Below are 22,477 nucleotides of genomic sequence, written 5' to 3'. Positions count from 1 at the left end.
TGGAATGCTCTAACTGTTTCCTGTAAATTAAATTTTACCGTGTTTGAAAATGTACAAATATTGCGAAAATATTGGTTTTGGCATGAGCAGTGCCTGCGAGCGTCACAAATTTCTTGCCAAAACAAAAAGGTTTTGTAAACTGAATATTTGCATACATAAAGGTTTATGTTGCTGTTTGAAGAATCGATAAAAAACCGAACAACACAAGTTTACTTTAAATTGAAAAACTGAAATTTGGTATTTCGGTCGCAGAGCCAAACGCCGGTTTGTTTTGTAACACGCCAAAGATTGAAAAAACTGTGCGACCACTGAACTGAACAAAACAAATCTTGTGTTAGTTTTGTTACGACAACTGAGAAGTTATTTTAGGAGCTCACTACAGTAGTCCTTATTTTAGTTTTAAGGCCTTTTCCGGAAGCGTTTGACGGACATTGTTTCAAAAATAGGGAGAAGGAGATATTTTACTCACTCATGACGGAAACTTAGTTATTTCAAGAAGACGCCGGAATATTTTCTTTACTTGGGAGTTGAAGTGAATTTTGTTATGATCCTACATGACAATGGTCGCCATGGGGCAGTGTTGTCTTGGCTGTGAATTTTTCTACTGAGCCAAACAACCTGCACATTGTATTTAATGATTTATATTTCTGGAGAGCGTACGCTGTTGAACTGGTTTAAGAGCATCACCGATATTCATACAGTGGAGTTTACGTTATTTGCAAACATCACCTGCATCAATATTGCATGACATTTGAGAGCTGTGATCGTCAGAAATAACTCTGATGGCAATAAAAAAATTTAAAAATCATGACTTTTTCATGAGTTCATTCCGCGTGGTTTCCTGTGCCATTCGCTGGCGTTCATTCATCGGGCATTTTTGCAATTCTGATTGAATTCTTACGAATTCAACTCACGGCTCGAGCGCGGCGTACAAAATGGCGGAGTTGCAGTTGAAATATTGATTCCTTCTTTAGAACTGCAAACAGTTAAGAAGACCATTGTCTTTTCCCCTGCCATAATTGCGTAATTAACGCCATCTCCTATATCACAAATACAGTTGCTTGGCTTCCCTTCGCGCCGGCTCCACTCGAGACTTCAAAGCTATCCTTACAATGCTTTGTGCATCGTCACCAAATGTCGGATATTCGAAAATAGTGTGCTCCAAAATGTCTTGCCAGGATTAATGTCAATTTAAAACGTTCCTATTGGTAAACCGGGTCAAATTACAGCTATTCGTAGGAAAAAAAGTCCTGAAAGAGGAATTTGTTTGAAGAAAAACTTTAATTTCTTGCCTGGCGATGGATGCCAAATTTAGCATGTGGAGTGGTAACGCGCGTGGGGAAAACGCGCGGGATCATTGCCGTTCAGCAACAGCTGGTTACAGCTGCAGGCCGGGTAGCGGTCACTTTTCAAAAGGGAGGGATAAATAAACAGTTCTAAGAGATTATTTTACGGGACGCGTAGTTGACAGAAGAGTTCAGCTCAGAAAGATATAAACCGGTTGGCTATCTCATAGATTTTTAGGTAGTTCTTATGAAATTCAAAGCCTACAGTCAGCAAAACGGATGCTGTGTGCTTTTATTAAAAACTGGATGATCGGATAATACAATTCACGAGTTTTTATTACGTTTGGGCTTACCATGTTTGTAGAGCATGGTATTATTGCTTGTATACCATGACGGCGGAGCCAATGAAAACTCTTGAACCGCATTATCTAATGATCCAGTTTTTAATAACATCGCATATCTAATGCGCGCTCGTGGAATAATTGCTAAGCAACCGATAGAATGAACTTCAAGGCCAATTACTCTTCCGCTCATGTACAGTGTTTTCAGCTTTGATAGATTGATAGACAGATAAATATGCCTTTAGCACGATGACTTTTAAAAAACTGAGAGCTTAATGGAGTCGTGTGTCTACAAAATCAAAAACAATTTTCAGAGCTGGCATCTGGTTGGAAAATCCTTTTCCGTCGATTTGTGAGAAATGTGAAAGTTAAAGAAACGATATTCAATGATTCAAGAATTTGTTGAGAATTTCCACAGCATACATGTACAGTATAATTAGTATTTTATGTGAAGACCGTAGAGAAATTTCATGTCCTAGAGGGGGGACGTATACGAAGCGGTTCGTCGACGTACTTCCCGGGCGGTACCACGTGGTGCTGAGTCGTACGATTTCCCAATGATGGTTCAAAGTGTTGTATAGTCCCGGGGGGAGGGTACTCCCTGATACGGGCTGCACAGGTAGTGCGGCTCCAAATAGTATGGTTTTTGAGCGGTTTTGGTCTGAAAAAGGGAATTTTTTCCACTGATCTAACTTTGCACTGGTTGTTTTGTTTACAAGGAATTACATATTTTTTTTCCTCATCAACATCGTCAAATTTGTAGCCCTTCTCAGATGTTCACGCACTGATATGGAAGCCATTTCTGGAAAGTCAGTTGCGGTGATATATTAAAGCCGTGTACTGATTCTATAGGTCTGAAATGGAGTATCGATTTTTGGCTCAGGTCTGAAATAGGGTGTGGAAAATCACAGATTTTGGTCTGAAATATGGTGACAGGTTCAGATCAATGTTCGGGCCGCCCACCCTCACCAAACACTTTGGGAAGTACCCTCTGGAGGTTCTAGTGGACCTTCTGGTGGTAATCAAAGTCGAGCATGGGAGTCCATCGTTGGACACCTGATCAGGCACGCTGTAACTCTAGAGTTAGTAGCGTCTTCATATTGAAGCCAAATTAAAGATTCATTTTTGGTCAAAACAAACCCGTACTTCTCATTTCGACAGTTCAGTCCGTTCAAAGTCAAGCACTCGAGAGACAATTCTACATTGATGTCTTTTTTCTAGTAGAACTAACATCTAATTATCATGGCAAACCCATTACGGTGTTCAGAACGGCAAACTAATATTTGGGGAACCATTTGAACATAAAACAATACAAAGAAAGTTAATACAACTTGGCGACAAGACACAGCGCATACTCAGCGCACACTTGTTCTTTGCCGAGTGAACATCTGAAAGATCTTGACTGCTTGAACTGCTGAGAAAGATGCAAAGACATGATTGATAACTGCACTCCGAAGTTATTTACACAACTTGAAGCTGTGAAAAAAAAAAACAGCTTGAAAAAACAAAATTCAGGCTTGAACAGAATTCAAACTCATGCCGGTGCAGTTCTCTACCAACTGAGCTACTTTGCTCTCTGTAGCGCATAAAGCAAAGAGAAAAAAAATGGCGAGGACAGGATACAGGAAGAACATGCAGTGAATATCGGTGGAGTGCGCAGAACAAAGAGCACAGAACACTCACAGACAATGACTGACCAACAGAGGACGTTAAACAGAGTACACTAGAGCTACTGAGAGATCAGAGAGCAAACAACATCGTACACAAAGAGTACCGAGAACACAGACAAATTTATATAGAACATTGGAACAAAACTACTGGACAACCATGGTCAAATAGTAGCGATGTAATTAAGCTGCAAACAGACCTATTCGAATGCGATTTTGCCTGTCACTTTTAAGTGGTAAATATTTTTTCAGCAGCGACGATTTTTTATTATTATAAAGCAGTTAGGGTTGTGCAAACCTTTTCACTGAGAAAACTATAAATATAATTTGCACGTTTTCCACTTGAAAGTCCACAAAATACACAGGTTTTGCCTAGACAAACCGGCCCGCAACATATTAAAACTAGGCATGAAAAGTTACTTTTTAATTACCATTTCTTTAAAAAAAAAAATGCAGTGTGAGGCAGATATCACAATTCACAACTGAAGGTTCGTTTGACGAAACGAAAACAGGAAGACCTCACCCCCACTGGCAAAAACTCATGCACTATGAGCTTATCACATGTGTTACATGTTTGATCGTGGAGATAACACATTGTTTGCGGACTACGGAGGCATTTTTCAAAGTCTTTAAAATATCAGAAATTCCTGAAATATTGCCGGGGCATAATCTGTAGCGACATTTTCACCTCTGGAACTTCATCCCTGTAACCAGGAAGAATATCTTCCGCGAGATGAAACATGTGTCTGTAGGGCGATTAACTCCAAAGGTAGTGTCCAATGAACATGTGTATCTGACCATATTTGCCGCTCACAGAAGTTGTCAGAGCACATTTCTCAAACAGGAAGTTTCATTTGACATCATGTCAAGACTTTCTCACCGTCAGATCGGATCATGCCATTTTAATTAAATTCATTTCGTTATCGCGACAGCTGAAATACAAATTTTCTCTCTCTTTCCGCGTGTAAGCCGAGTTTCCCTGTTCCGGTTTTCTGGAGGTTACGGCCGAGGGAGCCTGTGTATATGAATATCACGCGCGCGATATTCACTTGTTTGACGGACCCTGTGCGTCAAAAAAATAAAGCAAAATAAAATAGCAAATGTAACCTTACAAAAACACATGTTATCACGTGAAGGAATCAATGTTGAGTCCTGGTAAAACATGGTTCAATCACTGACTTACAAAGTGCGCTGTGTAGTGGAGGCGCACGTGGCTTCGTGTAGTCGTACGCGTTTCACTCGCGGTTCGCGCATCCTACGGAAAAGGTTCGAACTGGCTGATATTAATCCATTGTAGCACTGTAAATGGCTGTTCTCTAGCAGAAGAGATTCATTAAGCAAGAAATATTGCACTAGATTGATTATCCTTTTCAGCGTAGACGAAGTCACTCGATAACAAAGATTCTCTTCCTCGCAAGCTCCTTCACCTGTCCGTGTGGCGCGCTATGACGTCAAGTGGCGTGATACTTGCCCGAGCTCGCAGCAAATGACCGTCAAGATATGCAAATTTTACTCATCACTACCCCACGCTTGTACACGAAGCAGCAGAAACAATCAAACATGGTTCTAGGAGCCGGTTTGCTCCGCTTTTTTGGACTCCTCTGGATAATTTTCTTAAAGCAGAGGACGGTTTCAAGTAAGTATATTTTATAATTACTGTCTCGAGACTTTTTTGGAGGAATTTTATCTGAGACTCGTTCAAAACTTCGAGTGAAGAAAGCTTACCGTTTATCGAAGCGGTCGCCGGTGGCATACACCTGAACTAAGCTTTCGCTTTCCCCACTTAAAACTTTGGTCTGACTGTTTGTAAAGCCCAGAGGCGAGAAACTATCGCTAGTTAGCAGCAATATTTTTCTTAGTTTGAGAGGAACATTTCTTCTAAGCTTGAAATCTTGACCGGCGTGTGTACGAGATAGACTGTACTATGAATATTTTACAATGTAAAGGTTTGGCGACACCGCTCCCCCGAACACACCCTCCAGTTTGAACACTTTTTCGTCAGCCCTTCAAATCTAGCGTGAGTTCCTTGTAATTTCACTCTGGTTGTGTTATTTTTCAAACTGACTCGGACTTGCCTTTCATCAGGTCGGTAAGAAGTTAAATTTTACATCGCATTCTTTCTTGATAACTACTAAATTTGTACCTGCCGTACGTTGCTAGGTTTTAACTGCAGTTCAACGCAGTACAGATGCGATAACCAACGATGTATCCCGTCAAAATGGCAGTGCGATGGTTCAGATGACTGTGGAGACAATTCAGACGAAAGAGGATGTCGTAAGTCTGTTTTCATACTTTTTCCAGTGAGGCTGAAATTATCCTTGAACAAAGTAAACTTGCGACGTGTTAGGTGTTCATTGTCACGATTTTGGCGGATATAAATGGAATGAGAATCTATCGTCAGTTTTGCGTCTTTTAACATCCAACAGTCATTAACCTTAGGTCTTCAACGTTTAAGAATAAATGTTGGGCTAAAACAGAGTCGCTCGAGACGTTTATTGCCTCTTTATTTTATTCCGTGATTCGACCATCAATTTGAAATTCAAAATCATCTATCAACAAAACGAAATGCGAACTTCTTAATCCACACACTTTTTTCCCTCTGGTTATTGAAGTATAGTTCGTATACTAGAGACGGGAACTGAAATATAAAACACATCGAAGTTAAGTTAAGCGACGATAAGAATGTAAACAAATTTTCATGCGGAAATCTAACGAACTAAATCCTGCTGGCTCAAATTAAAATTCTCTCGGGAAATTAGGTACTAAGCTGAGACCATTTTATTGTTTTCCTCGTAGAAAAATTGGTGAAATAATTAACAGCAAAACCCTTCTATCATATTAAATCGATAGTTATTTAGTCTAAATGCGCGATTTGGGGAAGAAAAGTAGATAACTTGGTGAAAAAATATTGAATCGATCTAGTCAGTTCGTCGCCTTTGTTTGGGGGCCGTCCGTGGGTGTGCCAATATGGCTGCCGGCGATTGGTCAATATTTTTCACGACAGAAATTTGCATATAACTAAAGTACGCAACAGTTTATTGTATTTTACCGATTGCCAAAGCGATAAGGAAACTTGAAAACTCTTTGGATTCTAGCCAGGAAAGCTAGAAACCGTGATGCAGTCTGAACTAATAAGGCAAATTTAACAATTCTTTTGCTTACGTATCGATAACCTTTCACTCTAATGGAATTCTTAGACATTGTTTTGCGGCTTGGCCGTCTGTGGTCTGAACTGTTTGTTTACAATTTTCGTCTTGCGTACAAATGTTGATAGAATGTTATGATCCGTTCCTCTAGCAACACATCTCTTTTCTTGTTCAAATGTACAAAGTGGAGGTGTTAAAAGAATAAAAGGAATCCCCTGTACAGTTCGAAAGGAATTGATTGAATGCAGAAACTAATCCCCTTGTGTTTATTAACGCATACCACGACTGTTTACATTCTTCAATATTACCAGTGAAGCATGCATGTTCCGTCAGCTTAGAAAATAAAATAAACCATAACTTACCTCCTTGAACTCTTCAAGTTCTAAGCGGACAAAACCTACGGGACTTTTTGCAACGGGTGCTGAATTATAATATTGTTGCTAAATGCAAAAAGCTGTAAGTTTAATATAATAAATATTTCTTGTTTAGGTTTGGCAATCTAAACAAAAACTATCTGAGTGATTCTTTTGTAGTTTCGATGGAAGGTCTCTTATTAAAGACAAGGTAGATATCTATAGGGGGCATTTTACAGACCAGTTTGCTCAGCTATGTATGTGCAAATATATTTAATTTGAGTCACATGTCTGCATCACAAGTATCACGTTTTTAGGCATTCAAAGAGATACAAAGGCATTCATGTTGTGTGTGTGTGTGTGTGTGAACATAGAATAATACACTATTTAGAAACTTGAAAGATCAGAATTCACGAACTATAAGTGTTCCTGGCAGAGCTCATCAAGTTTATGCCAGCTGAATACCTAAACTGATATTCTCATCCTTCACTGCATAAATACAATACCATTTCTGTCAATATTAAGTTTCAACTGCAAAAGTTTGAAACCAAAAAACCTCCAAACACCTTAGAGGGAAGCATCTTGAGCAAAAGATGTTTTGTAGTTCATACATTTCTCCACTCATGAACTCGCCTTGGCCTTGAAATACGTCTTTTGGCAGAAATAAGTAGTTTGCACTACAAAAGAAGTGTATTTTATGCTACACTGTTGTATTATCTATTAGCTGGCTCCAAAGTTATTCAGGATCCATTTTATGTCAGTTCAGATGAGATGCTGATTGCTCTTTAAACAAGTTAGCAAGCCAATCTTTTGTCACTGTAATTAGTCATAGAGTCCCCAAGATGTCTTATATTGCATGGAGAATTATTATGTATATAGATCAACACAAGTGTTTTACTGGAAAACACACAACTTGTAGAATTTGTATGAAACTATATCCTAGCCCAGAGTGGAATTTTTTCCTTATTATCACTAGTGAGGACTCCATGGCATCATTTCTCACTTCTTCACAGTAAATGTTTGTACAAACAGTCAGTTTGTCTATATGAAATTACAAATAAAAAGAAAATTTTTCACACAGTGGCTTAAAGATGCGAATTTTATTTCTCTGAGTGATCATGTTAAAAACAAGATTTTGCCACTCAAAAATAAAATTCATATCTTTGTGCCACTGTGTAATATCCTGTATAACAGTTATGCCTTCTTATTTATTATATCGACTCGTAAATCAGGAAGAAGCCTTTGAATATTACCATCAGATTCTTGAAGAATGCTAAATTAAGGCAAGCCATTTTTACTGTAAATATTTAAGTATATTTCTCCATTTGGTATACAAATCATGCATAATTGTTCGAGACTTGCATGTGTCTTTGATGTTAAATTAAGAAATTTAAGTGAAGTTGACAGGGTATTAAGTTCAGACTGCTCAACTACTACAGCTTAAGGTCTATTTTTTAGGTGTATTGTGGATAAATTAAAGAAAACATGAACCATTTATAAGAATTCTAGCAAACACTTGTGCCTAGGACCTCAAGCAGTAATCCTATATCTCTTTCACATATGAATGATCAACATTGTTTTTGGTCACTTATGGCTCATGCATTCAGCTGGTTGAAAAAAATGGGTGTAATATCTTTTCCTCTTGTGATAGCTAGCTTGAAGCTAAATTACTGGGCCTAAAAAATGGTGCAGAAGAGGTTTGCGAATGTAACACATAATTGAAGTCTTCTATCCCTTGTATATACCATACAAATTTCAGAAATATGCAGTCTGCTTGTGCAAAAAAGAACAACCCAGTGTTAGTAGAAATGTTAATTTATAGCACTTTTTCATGCAACTGAAGTCAGGTGTATGTGATAAAATTACACAACAAGTTGTGAGGAATTTGCCAAGTATAACTGTGGCACCTTCATAAACGGTGCCTAAAGTACGCACAAAGGGGGAGGATACTGTATGAGAAACAAATAACTGAAGGTTATTAATTTGTATAGATTCTGAAACTTAGCTGCTGTATTTTATCCTTTGTAGTCGAGAGATATTTTAGAAACATTTTAAAAACACTAATTGCTAAAAGTACTATAGTTTTAAAAATGGCTGGTGTTATTTTGATGTCTAGTTTGTTCACACTGTGCTGTTTTTTTGTTAGCTTGTTCACACTAACCATTTACTCAGTGGTTAATTTGTAGGTTTGTTCTGCAGGGATTTACAGTTACAATCTATTGAAAAGATAACGATTAGCACAGCTAAAAACAAATATTTTGAACTAGCAGAAGTAATCATTGATAAGAAAATATTGTCTGTTATTGTTTCTAAAGAATCCTAGAACACTCTTTTCAACAATTTGAACCTTCTAGTTTATAATGTGTGCTATGTTGCATTTTGGTGTTAGATATTAACGAAAACTTACGGTAGAACATGTACCCTTGTCAGCTACTAAATATTTCAAAATTGATTGCTATGTTGCTTTATTGTGATAGCAGTAGCAGTAATTAGCTCTCATTAATTTCGTTGTCTCCATGGTTCTTGGTGAAAACTAAATTAGGTTTGTCCTGAAAAGGAAGGTTTGAAAAGTTTTCAAGGAACGCATTGGTTATGGGTACATACTTGACCCTTTTATCCTGTTTATTCTTAGCAGGAATAACACTTGCAAATATTATATATAGCATTGGTCAACATTAAAGGACTTAAAGGGGAATTGAAGGCCAAAATCAATATACTATTTGAGGTCACAAATATTGTATGCAGGTATGAGCTTAAATAAGCTTATTAGTTCAATTCAGTTTTTTGGAAGGCACAGTTGTGCATTGCTCAAATTTTAAAGCAGTTCTTTTGGATAAGCACCAGTTAACATTAAGAAAGCCTCTACAGAGGGTTCTCAGGCCCCGTCCGTTTCTTTCCACTTCTAGGCCTACCGTCGACACTAATCCGTCACGAAAACGTAGCTTTTCGAAAAGACTCTTCAATCCGGGAGGAATTTGAAAACGTCGGCTTTCTGTGTTAGAGTGGACGGACTTTTCGTAAACGATGACGTCACGATAATCACGTGATTTCCCTGCCCGAGTTTTCTTCAAACACAAATCCAAAATGACCGGTGATTGTTGCGTTTTCAAATTTCGTGCGTTTTCAGAGTGAAAAAGACGTTTTTAAATTTCTGCGGCGTAGTATGGAAGGGGCCTCCAGCATGTTGTAATATTAATGAATTTTGTCCACTTAAATCTGCATTCCGAAGGCTGGACTTAAGAGTTGTTTGTCAGGGCTTTTTTAGGACGGCCTTAGAACCAAAACCGTATATTTCAAGTGATCCAATTTGCAGCTTTTCAACTGAGCTTTTAGCTGCCATCGGCCTCCAATATTTTTCAGGTGTTTTTGTTTCTTTATACCGCCCCCACTCTACTATAGCGCATTGTTGACCAAATGGTCACGAAATCCTTTTCATTTGACTACAATTTACGAGGAAGAAGTATTTTTGCCCATGCCTCCTGGAAAGAGTTCGTTATAGTCTCGCTGGCTGCTGGTTTGACCACAACGTTGACATTTTGCCAGCAAAAGTTGACCTTTTTTGATCTCTTTATGATAACTATTCCTAACCGTCGCATTTATTTGGTCAAGTGTATTAATTATTACGACCCGTTGAACATCTTACCAAGACAATGCAATGACATCAACTTGAAAGTAAATTCTTGTCAACTATATTGCCGTCGATTAAAAAACAGGCGCAGAATTCGTTTTTCTTTTGTAAGAAATGAATTGGCTTGTAATTTCCCCGCAGCTTAAGCCTTACACCCCGGTGACAAGTCGACTACTAAACCAAACGCATTATGTATGGAATGTGCATAATGCGTTCTTGTGACGCTATTTTTAAGTGGACGCTTGTTTACTGAATCTTGAGTAAAATGCAAAGTTGATTTTCTTGAACTTATTACATTAATCTCATTGCAACAGGTTAAATAACCTTAAGTATTTTTCTCACTGTTCGTTGGCCAAGTTTTGGTAGCGTCTTTAATTTAAGAAAGTTTTCAAAGAGTTGAATTCCGAAATAAATTAAATGCAATCAATCACTCTTTGTTGTCTTCTATCCCCCGGGCATTCACGTCGCGCGTGACGTGACGTGGGTGATGCGAGATGGCTGCTGTGCGTAAGTGCACGATCATTCACCAAACTTCCTGACTCCAGGAGCCTTCAGATCTTTACGTGCTTTCTATGTATCGAATTTATTAGAGCGAGAAGTTATCTCAAGGATGGATTGTAATGCAAATTTCGACCGGAATCCAAATTACGTAACACACTGACTTCACTAACTTAATTGCTTGAAAGTTGTTCTGCACTGATACATATGCACGATTTATCTTTTTTTTCAGGTTTTCGCTTGTGCCACCCAACTAATGAGTTTACTTGTGCTAACGGCTCGTGTATCCCCAGGAACTGGGTGTGTGACGGAGCTAATGATTGTCGAGATGGAAGTGATGAAGCCACTGATAGTGGACCTCAATGTCGTAAGTATTTTGATATGATATTCTCCTTACGGCTCTCTAAATTTCTTTAGGTACTCGGTGTTGAGAATCTTTTTATGAATCAATAAAATTTCTCTTTCTGAGCTATTCCTTAATTCTCGTGACCCTTATCAGTTTAAGTCTGGCGTGCGAATTGGAGAAATCGTGCTGACTAACTGTGACGTACAATATTGCTGTATATTTGGTCTAGTTTCACGCATTATTTGGACGATATTTGCTGCAGTTTTTTTTAAATAAGACAAAGAATTAAGCACGTGAATGAAGTGATTCATAAAAACCGACCTTGCGCGGTCAATTAAGAAGTTTACACAATTGCGTACTCTAGCCTTGCAAACGATTGTTACAATCACCATCAAGCGAAACGCGTTTGTGCTGTACTTTTGAATTTTGATGGACTTCTCGTCCTTTGTCGTCCCAAGCGAGAAACAGTTCAAATGTGTTTTTTAACTAGACGTTCTTGACACAAAACTCGCGTCCACCGAATAGCGATACATGTAAGCTCCTGTTGTATGGTTGGGACCGCGCCCAACAGTTTGCTGTTTTATGAAAAAAGAATGTATTTATTATGTTTTCCTTTTTAGCCACTGTCTCGACGACTTGTGGATCGTCTGATTTCACATGTGATAATGGGAATTGTATTGATGCAGTTCTTAAATGCGACCAGGAAAATGACTGTGGTGATAACAGCGATGAGAAAGACTGCCCCAAGCGTAAGTGTGTCTGACTTCTTCCAGGCGGTCAGTTAGCTGGGATGCGGCGCGAAAAACGGCGAGCGAGAGAGGCTTGGTGCGAGGAGCGAACGAATTTAACAAAAGGTCGTTCCCTCGCCTTCCCAGCACGCCGCTGCGCTTCTCTCTAATTTTTTCTTCTCCCTATTTTTTCGTTCGCCGTTTTTCGTGCTGCGCCCCAACTAACTGAATGCCTGAAAGAGGCTAAACTGTTTCTGGCATTTAAACGCCGGTTTTACATTTAGTAGCGTAATATTTTAGGCAAAAGTGCGATCAGTTTCAATTTTTTAACACCGTCCAAGGAACGAACATGTCTTTTTTTTTTTTTTTTAAATTTCCATTGCCGTTTTTAGTTTCCTTTCGCTAATGCAAGCATTAATTACATGTGTGCTGTTTTGGCCCATAAATGCGAGTTGTCAGAATTCGCTCCAAATGCGCTGAAAACAGAAAAAGTACCACGCTGAATTGATTTTAAGAACGGCACGACTGTATTAGGTAACCGTGAGATCTATAGCTTTTGCTCAACAACAGACCCGAAAAGGTAAAGGTTCCTTTGTAATAGCTGTTGAATTGCTTGTTTTGTAGCAACGTGTTCACCCACGGAGTTTCGCTGCAAAAACGACCGATGTGTTTCTACAGAGTTTGTCTGCGATCTGGAGGACGATTGCGGAGATCTAAGCGATGAACAAGGCTGTCGTAAGTTCTTACAGTTTACGCGCGTTATTTTCGTGAACATTTTGTAAAATTGTATTATTTATTATTTTGATCGTAACGTTTATCTTCGTCTTGAAACAACAGACGATGCTACGTGTGATCCCTCGCAGTTCCGTTGTGTTGGAAGCGGAAGGTGTGTTCGCGGCCTGTACAGATGTGACGGAAGACGAGATTGTTTGGATGGCTCGGACGAATTAGCCTGCAATACTTCAGGTAAGTTGCATAAGCTCCTGTGTTCTAGCTCAACGATAAGCCGTGACCTCGTTGTCTAAAGTAGTTTCTCTACGTCTTCTATCATCAGTGATAGTCAGACCCACCCCACCCCCGCCAAAATGCCGGAGGAATGAATGGCTTTGTAACGATAGAAGCAGGTGTATTCACCGGAAGTGGATTTGCGATGGAGCTGAAGAGTGCAGTGACGGAAGTGACGAAAACAGCTGCGGTAAGTAAAATGATGAACCTTAATTTTTCAAGTTCGTCGTTTGTAATCCGTGTTAATCATATCTATCCTTAACCATCCTTGTTATCTTTTTGATGTTTTTATATCTTGCTAAACTACTATTTTCAGGTTTCCTTTTAATTAAAGAGTAATTTTGTGCACGGGCAAAATAACTCAAAATACTGTAACTGAGCTCCTTTAAGGTTCTAACATTATTGTTGTCAAATTCCAGGCAATATCGGGTGTTCCCCGTCTCAAGAATTTACTTGCGGAAATCTTCAGTGTATTCCGGCCATACAACGTTGCGATGGCAACGACGACTGCGGTGATGACAGCGACGAAAGGAATTGTCGTAAGTGAAGTGTTTTGTGAATCGCGCGTGTCACTCGTAGTGCACAGAAGACCCACTCGCTTGTTATAATCCCCACAGACTTGCCATGCAATCCTGCTTCATAGGCTTCGCTCTCATCGCCTCGATAAATTAAGGCTCAGAGCAAGATTAAGCTGCCTTTATTTGTAAAAAGCAATGCTTAAATTCAGTAATTTCTCCGCTACGAAGCTAGTGCAAGATCTGTTCAAATCATCCTTTCCTCCAGTATATCTATTTAGAGATCTGAAGCCGAGTAATAAATGTAAATCAAGTAAAGTTTAAAGTCACCCATTTAAAACATTTAAACACAGTAAATTTCTTAATAGTTTCTCTCCGTGCCGCGGCGTATAAAATTAACTTTTTGATAACCGTGCCGCATTAAAAATAAACGGTAACGTAAAGTAAAACGAGACAGTAGCCCATTATTCTAATTGATACTAAGTAAACACTTTTAACCAGGGCTCCTTATTCTTAACTCATCCATGCACTGGTAAATAGTGTTTTTGTTTCATTGTATTTTGTTTTGGTGTACATGCAAATGCTTTATCCTTGCCACCTGCTAACCCCAGCACAGTTTTAGTTTTTGTATGGTAAGCTTATCACAGTTAAATCTGCTTGATTCAGTTTGTGATGTGCATGTTTGTGTTCTATGTTATCTTCTTGTTCTATCCTTCCCTAACTAGTTACTGTTTATTTGGTGTTCTGGTGATTTGCTAACAATGAGCATGCACTTAGTACTGGGTCTGTGACACTGTTTAGAATACAAAACTTGAAAAAAAGAAGTTAAAATATTTTAATAACAGGGCAAGGAAAAAAAATTGTGTGGAATTATGGACTGTCGAAATTGCGATTGACTGAAAATTTGAATTTCGAGACTCCCACTTTTACAGCTACGTTGAGATGTTAAGTTACGTGCAAGGACATCAATTGAATGGTAACTAAGGTTAGAAAAAAATGGAATTAGTCAACTCTACACCGAAAATGACTTTTTTTCGTTTTTTATTCTTAAGTTTTCTAACTAAAACTTTTTGAGGGCGTGCTTTACTAGACAAAGAAAGTTTCAAGCAAGTCTCCTTTCCAAAAATGTGTTGGAGACCAAGCTAGAAAGGGCTGGGTTTTATGTTAAACTATTTGTCATAGGCTCGTCTGTAAAGATTCGTTTTCATAAGGTTCTTTAATATACTAATTTATTCTGGGCTACTGTCTTGATACGCCAGCTTCTCCCACCCCGCGTGTTACTACTACAATTCCAACAACACTTAGAACGTCGCGGCCGGATCCCACAGTACCAGTCGATGTTAATTGTAAGTACTGCCCTAAGTAAAGGTCTGCATGCGGGACAATCATTCAATTAATTACTTGTAAATTAATCGAACAATAAACGATAAAACTTAAAAATACTGACAGTTTACTGCCCAGTAAGTCAAATCACTAGCCCCGCCGTCATATGCAAACTACTGGTCGCCAACACCAAAACAGCGCTGTAGATTAAAAGGAGTTAAAGTCTAATTTAAGTTATCCATTGAAAGGGAAAATAAAGATTTAAACCGACACCCCCACCCCCCGCAAAGGAGGAAACTGTTGTTAAATCTTTTTGTCACAAAACGTGAATATTTTGCGTTCTCTCTCCCGATCGTTAAGACTGGCTCGATAGTATCAATACCTGCAGGTGCTTATTTTTGAGATTTTCGTTAATTTAAATCATACTGTCCCAGAACAAAACTGTTCATATTTTAGGAAGTGCAACACAAAGCTTAACCGTTTATTTTGATTATTATGCAGCGACTAGTCCATCTTCTGTGTGTAAAGCAAATCAGTTCAGATGTGGCAGCAGCCTAATCTGTATTGCAGACAATAAAGTCTGCGACAGACACCCAGACTGCCCTCATGGAGAGGATGAAAATAACTGCGGTGAGTGGAAACATGTTTGATAACACTTTTACGATAGTCTGGATAGAATCTTCAAACCAACTGTTTGAACTGCACCGCACTACACTGCACTGCACTGCACTGCACTGCACTGCACTGCACTGCACTGCACTGCACTGCACTGCACTGCACTGCACTGCACTATACTACAGTACGCTGCACTGCTTTACACTACACTCGGTACACTACATTACACCACACTGCATGTACACTGTACTTCACTGCACCGCACCGCACCGCACCGCACCGCACCGCACTGCACTGCACTGCACTACACTACACTGCACTACACTGCCCTACCCTACCCTACACCACACCACACCAGATCACATCACACTACTCTATCCTACGCCTACGCTACACTTACAATAACCTCGACAGAGGTTGTTACTTTGAACTTGAAAAGTTGAACGCCGATACTAAACAGGTTATTTTGTTCGTTTGTATCTAGACATCGATGAATGCAAGGATCACAATGGCCATTGTCTGCACTATTGCCACGACACGAAGACTGGATTCTACTGCTCGTGTAAAACTGGGTATGAGCTGACGGACGATAAAAAGAGCTGCCAAGGTAAGAGCCTGGGAACTAGCTAGAGTTCGTGTTGTAGTTGTAGTAAACAAAGAATGGATTGGTCTCCTTATCTTGTTATTTTTACAAGTATGACATGACGTTTTATTTCTTTCAGATATAAATGAGTGTGAGATACCAGGAATGTGCAGTCAAATTTGTCATAACACGAAAGGAAGCTTCAAATGTTCCTGCCTTGACAATTATGTGCTGGATCCCGATGGGAGGAAATGTCGGGCCACTGGTATGTACAGGAAACAGCTTGTTAAATGTTAAATCGTGAATGTTTATAATAGTCGCTGCTCTTACCTACAACCAGCTAGTTCTCAGGCATGAAACTTAAACTGAAAGAAAGAAAAAGAAATATTTCAAATAAACATAATTTTGTAGCTTGGGTACCAAACGTTTTTAATTTTCGTAATCCGTTTTAATCTTCCGCAATCTTTGTCATCCTTGTTGGTGTTTGGTTTGCTATTATCTCTTTGATGTTTTTCTACCTTAGTAAACTTTTATTTGTTTTTTTGTTGGTTTGTTTTTTTCACATTGCAAAGCGTTCTTTTAACAATAGCTTTCTATCTCTTCCAGGCCCTCGTCCTTCATTGATTTTCAGCAACCGCAGAAATATTCGACAAATTAGAACAGATGGCTCTGAATATAAGGAAGCGGTCGCTAAACTCACAAACGCCGTGTCCTTAGACTTCGACATTAAAACAAGCATGATCTATTGGACGGAACAGGCCTTGAGGAAAATACAGCGGGCTCGTATCCAGGCTAATGCCGCGCCACAAATCTTCGACGTCATGGACAAAGGACTGGAGGACCACTCGTACATTGCGGTGGACTGGGTCGGGAGGAAAATTTACTGGGCCAAACAAGGTAAACGCGACATTTCATTAAGCAAACATGAAGTCAAACCTTGATTGGTAGATTTCTTGGCTGGAGGAGTGTAATGGCGTTGGAAAATGTTTTGCTTAAAATATTTTTGTGGTGAAAGAATCAATGGGCATGTAATATTTGTCTTCAAAATCTAGGCCTTGGATTTCCACTTTCAACACCATGTCTGATGAGTGTGATTAGATGCGTTCAAAGTAACTCTCGCGTTTCAATTTCCTCGCAGGTTCTATCGAAGTGTCAGAGCTGGACGGCTCTTTCCGTCGCACGTTAATAACGGAGGGTATTGAGAAGCCCAGTGCTATAGCAGTGGACCCGGCTGAGGGGTAAGAACAATATCACTTGACCAATTCTACATCACTCACTTACTTTCTGATTGAATCATGTAAATCCTAGGACTTGTAAACCTAAACCTCCTGCGCACTAAATTTGAATACAACACGTAACTCTATCAGTAGAGAGAAACATTAATTACAACACAAATATCTGCTGACTATGGTCTGGAACTGAAATATTGAAGGACTTTTATATTCTCTGTATTATCCCATGCCCTCTTATTCTTGTCTTAAATGCTTATTGTTTTCTTTTCTATGTTTCCTAAGGCTTTTATACTGGACAGACTGGGGCGACCCGGCCAAAATTGAACGAGCGAGCATGGACGGCAGTGAGCGCCGAGTCTTGATAAGTGGAAGCCATATAGAGTGGCCGGTTGATTTGGCAATTGATTACACCACAAGGAAGCTCTACTGGATTGACGCTAAGCTCAAAGTCATCAAGCATTGTGACATGGACGGGACAAACGTGCGAGAAATAGTGAACCAGGGAATCATTGAACCCACAGGCATCACTGTGTTTGAAGACCACATGTACTGGATCGATCAGAAGGCAATCAAAAAAGCCAACAAGTTTACGGGAAAGAATGTCACGGTTCTTGTAAATGAGGCTTTCTCGCCGCTCGATTTGCATATATACCACCCACAAAGACAACCTACAGGTACGCAAAAAAGACGCACTTTCTTTAAGCTCAGCCGCGTTAAAAACGCGTTCAAGATTATTGCATCTGAAACATGTTGTAAACTTGAAGTATCAGACAACATCCAGTAATGATTTTTTTTTTCCACTAGTACGTGTTCGTATTTGCCTTGTTACGCTGTTGTACTGAAATGAGGGGAATAAAACGTCTTACTGATTTTTTTGTTTTCTTTTGCAGCTGTTACGCCTTGTTCAAAGGACAACGGAAATTGTTCTCATCTTTGCCTTATTTCATCGGAAAAGAAATTTAGCTGTAGCTGTCCAAATGGGCTTTATCTTCAACTTGATGGCAAAACGTGTAATGCAAGTGAGTTGAAAACTGACACTCGATGTTTGTGGGTTCTACTGACTCTCACGACAGACTGAAAATAGGTTTTACTTCTGCGGATTTTAAGACGATGACTTGCACACATGCAATGATCTCAGTGAAAAGCTAACGCTAAGAGAAGCAATCCAATTCGCTTCGGATTTGCAATAGACTGCAGCAAATTTGTCCTAACAGTTATTTTTTCCTCTCTGTAGCCGTTCCGCCAACTCGCAAGCCCACGGCAAGTTCATCATCAAAAGTTTCCCCTGTTAGTGTAAACTACAGCTCTCAACCTACGGCTGTTATTAACCAACAAGCTCACCAAGATGGCAGCAAATCGAACACTGGCCTTGTCTTTGGAATTGCGTTCGGTGTTCTGGTGTTTGTTTGTGTGGTCTCGGGTATTGTTGTGTTTATCGTTGCGCGGAAGAAACGGTCGCCAAAACTTCAGTAAGTTGACTTTGGTTGTTTAGTAATCACAAGAGAGAAATTGTAGCAGAAGAATTATAATCACAATCGACCTCAAAGCTTAAACATGCAAGAAACCGCGCGTCCCTCACCACTGGTTTTTGTTTTACTTGTGATAAGTCGAGAAAAAGAGCATATTACACATTCTTACCTAAGTAACTGAAAACTGTAAAGTACTATGAGCAATCGACAGTGAGCTAAAAATTGTACCAAGGGTTTGGTCACGGTTTTCAAGCCGAAAATGTGTGTTCAAACATTATGGTTGGGGTTCCTGTAGTCTGGGTTATAGTCCCACAGTTTCCATGGGGGACATTGCCCTGAGATAACATTCCCAGGGGTTACAATGTCCTAGTAAAACAATGCCCAGGGGTATCAATGCCTTGCAGTTAATCGTACCATCTTTAATCCAAGACCTCGTCCTCTTTGCTTGCAGAATTGTCTATACTGCTGACAATGAAACAACAGATGACAAAGCTACCATTTTAAAGAGTGTTTACAGTAGGTCAGCAGCAAGCAAAGGCAATGTCAATAGGCACTTTGACAATATCAACTATGAAGGGCACAAGCACGTGGAATACGATGATGACGATCATGACGAGAGAAGTCCAGTTATTGCCGTTGTAGATGGAGATATAGTATGATATTGCCCGACAGTGTGGCGTGTATAAATACCATATTCCACAACAGGTCAGGCCTATCAGATGACGCGCAATGGAGAACAACTTTCCTCTCCCCCCGTCTCTGCCCTGTATTCCCTTAGATTTTAGGGGGGACGTAGGACAAGAGAGGGTTACTTGGTAAAGGAGGAGTTAGGTAGCTTGGTAAGGGCTGATTAAGTCTTCGCTTTCATTCGTGAACCTTTTACTCCGCGATTGAAAGAAGATTGCTTGATCGTGTGTGTTAGAAGCAATGTTTAAATTAATTCATAGATATCAATGTCGAGCGAGGCTAAAGTAATAGTATTCGAGTGGAATATTCTTGTGAAAAAGAGTTTATTTTGCTAATTCCATTTAGTTGGACAGATGTAATATCTGTGTTTGCAGTGAGTGTGAAAAAGTACAAGATCTAATTTATTATAGTACCTAAATTATTCGCATCTTTTTAGAGGTGTGTACCTGCTGTCACCTAAATTGAGAATGTTATTTCTTTCCCGCCTTTGGCGATAATTTGAAAATATATATCGGGACAGATGTTATAGGTTAACGTAACACTATTTCAAGTATTTGCTCGTTCAAACATCCTGATAGACCGGTTTGGACAAGAACTGTAGATAGCCTGTCAAACTGATTTGGGCATCAGCTGGCTGTATGTTCGAAAACAGATTAATTCTCCCGCAGTTTATAACATCACTAATGGCCTTAATTTGTATAGAGGATAATGGTTTAATTTTGTAAACAAAATTTGAGTGTATAGCAACAGATACGTACATGAGGATATTTTTGGTTGCGATGTAAAGTAATTAAGCTTGTTATGGCTAAGAGTATAATATTATTATTTATTTAGATTGCACTGCAAGTTAATTATTATGTATCAGATATTTAACTTGGTTTTGTTGCTTTATGTGTTGTTAGTGTTAACCCCTTTTAGTGGTTTCTTTTTTACTTTAAATTTGAAAAAAAAAAAAAACATTTTCGTTCGAAACTGATTATACCAGAGGAGAAATAAAAAACGTTTGAGGATTATGACCTAATACAACCTTATTAGAAGTTTCTGTCAGTTTTCATTTCATGTCCATTTGGTCGATCGTGGATTATTAATTAAGACAGTTTACTCTTTAGGACTTGCACACCACATTCTTGTATCATCGCGTGCGTGCATTTTCATCGGGCATATTAACATGGTTAGGGTAACCTTTTCAATTTGTGCTACTCAATTTTCCCGTAGTGTTGGAAATTAGTCTGCCGTTTTATATTTAAATTAGTTAAGTCTTGTAGCAATTCAAATAGACGTTGGCTAGAAAGGGCGGCATTGTCGTAGCTTGAAGGAGCTCAGTCACGGTTTGCGCATATTGAAAAGTTTAGCCTCAATTTTTCCAATTCGTCGTTCGTATTCCGTGTCAATCTTCTCCATCCTTAGCCATCCTCGTTCCGTTATGGTTTATCATTATGTCTTTGGTGTTTTTCTATCTTATTAAACTGTTATTTTCAGGTTTCCTGCCATTGAAATGTAATTTTGTATGTGGCCAAAATAACTCAAAATACCGTGACTGAGCCCCTTTAAACGTTCATGGTTGATTCATCTTTCTATGTTTGGCCCGGGTTACAGGTAGTTGTTAATTTTTCGTTCTGATTTTTGTTATGACGCTTTTATGTAATGCTTAGTAGTTTGATAGGAAGTTAAGTGGCACTCTGCTTAAGTGTTCAATCCCAAATCTAAAACTAGAATAGGCATTGGGAAATTTACTTGTCGCGTGAAAGAACTGCCTTACCATACGTTCCTGTAAATAGTGTTTCTCGGTAACTTTGTTTCCAGTGCTTTTCCCTTCCAAATTCAAGGGAAAAGATCCGATAACGAGCTTGTCATTTTCTCTAAGAGACAAGCTATTTTGCTTGTGGCTTGAATTTTGAATTTTGAATCATCGAGTAGTATCATAAGAGTAATAACGCGTAAAAAAAATTTATCTCACATAATTTTCAGATATTTCATTTATACGTGCTTCCATTTGATTTTTTGTGTAATCTTTGGTTTGCAGCCTTTTTGTAGATCGTCACGCATTGACTCGTCACACAACATTTTCTCTTGAGAAGAACTGCGTGACGACCTACTTGACGGATGCTAAGGAAGAATATTTGTTTTGCCAACTAAGAAAATAGTTATATGTTGCAAGACAATTTGTTGGCCATAACACAATAATAAAATGTGTAAATATATAAATAAATACATCAGTATAGGTTAAATATAATTATTATTTGCATATATTTATACAGGTGTACAACTTAAGCTGTTACTTAGAGGTTAGCTGTAAAAGAAAGTTGATGTTTTGAAGAGTTCAGTTCTTAAAATAATGTCCAAGAAACGAAATTCCATTTCAGATTGGTTCCAGTTTGAGCGATGGGGAAACCCCGGCTGAGAAGCAAACTTTGTTGAAAGCATTTTCTTTTTTCCTGGTGAACTCGCAGTGTACTGCACCTTGTGTTAATAAGCTAACTTGTTCTTCTAGAATGACGCCATGTTGGTGTTTATTATTTCATTAGAAACAGCACGATTACGAGAAAGATTATAAACTATTAACAGACCAGACAAAATTCAAAGTTTGCTTTCAGCCAGGATTCTCTTAAAAGGTGACCAACAATTACACGTGGCAGTTCAAGATCTGCCATAAAGTGGCTACAAATTTTCCATGTAAAAAGTTTCCTTTTTCATTTGGAGTATTGTCGTGTTAAGTTAGCGACAGTTTCTCGGGAGTTTCTATATCAACGCCAGAACATCCCACTTTCAAAGGTAGCAAATAGTTCTAAAATACACGTGTTGTCCACTTGAATTGAAGCGATCAGCTTCCCTTGTATAGTGATTAATATAGTGTTGCTTTATGAATAAAATTGATCTGACAAAATAATTGCAGTCCTCCTTTCTCAGAAAATGAATGAAAAAATACCTGTTACAGGCGCTAGTGCGCGTTATGTTTGCGATTTCTGTCACAATCAAGATGAACAAGATACAGTAGTTGGTGACCTCGTCATGGAAATGACGGCACTCGGGGGAGAGTGGGAAACGGCTTTTTAGC

General features: G+C 38.9%; 1 protein-coding gene and 1 long non-coding RNA gene across 3 annotated transcripts; one reads left to right on the top strand and one right to left on the bottom strand.

Annotated features, from left to right (window-relative positions):
* Positions 1 to 3,457: 3,457 nt before the first annotated feature.
* Positions 3,458 to 4,760, bottom strand: LOC110055656 (uncharacterized). Its single transcript, XR_002297387.2, has 2 exons — positions 4,478 to 4,760; positions 3,458 to 4,357 (listed from the first exon to the last, which is right to left on the bottom strand). It is a non-coding gene; the product is annotated as an uncharacterized LOC110055656 (long non-coding RNA).
* A 40-nt stretch (positions 4,761 to 4,800) lies between these two features.
* LOC110055652 (uncharacterized) lies at positions 4,801 to 22,309 on the top strand. 2 transcript variants are annotated; one of them, XM_020762031.2, is made up of 18 exons: positions 4,801 to 4,930; positions 5,455 to 5,568; positions 11,152 to 11,286; positions 11,886 to 12,014; positions 12,618 to 12,728; positions 12,831 to 12,959; positions 13,048 to 13,188; positions 13,418 to 13,537; positions 14,773 to 14,859; positions 15,338 to 15,466; positions 15,936 to 16,058; positions 16,174 to 16,299; positions 16,641 to 16,931; positions 17,173 to 17,272; positions 17,549 to 17,940; positions 18,157 to 18,285; positions 18,501 to 18,735; positions 19,187 to 22,309. In XM_020762031.2, exons 1-18 carry the CDS (start codon positions 4,855 to 4,857, stop codon positions 19,392 to 19,394), a joined length of 2,775 nt encoding a protein of 924 aa, XP_020617690.2. In that variant the 5' UTR covers positions 4,801 to 4,854; the 3' UTR covers positions 19,395 to 22,309. The 2 variants fall into 2 exon arrangements, with proteins under 2 accessions (XP_020617690.2, XP_020617691.2); XM_020762032.2 differs by lacking the exon at positions 14,773 to 14,859.
* The last annotated feature ends 168 nt before the right edge of the window (positions 22,310 to 22,477 follow it).

This window comes from Orbicella faveolata, unplaced genomic scaffold (assembly GCF_042242905.1).
Source record: "Orbicella faveolata isolate gen_17 unplaced genomic scaffold, um_ofav_v1 contig_14, whole genome shotgun sequence".
In the NCBI taxonomy this organism is placed as follows: Eukaryota; Metazoa; Cnidaria; class Anthozoa; order Scleractinia; family Merulinidae; genus Orbicella; species Orbicella faveolata.
Note: the sequence above shows the minus strand (reverse complement) of the source record. Positions and strands in the feature narration are given on the sequence as shown.

Coding starts and splice junctions, on each gene's coding strand:
- LOC110055652 (XM_020762031.2), top strand. CDS start 4,855: ATGGTTCTAGGAGCCGGTTTGCTCCGCTTTTTTGGACTCCTCTGGATA. Junction 14,860..15,337: donor AGTACCAGTCGATGTTAATT/GTAAGTACTGCC, acceptor ATTATTATGCAG/CGACTAGTCCATCTTCTGTG. Junction 16,300..16,640: donor GAGGAAATGTCGGGCCACTG/GTATGTACAGGA, acceptor TATCTCTTCCAG/GCCCTCGTCCTTCATTGATT.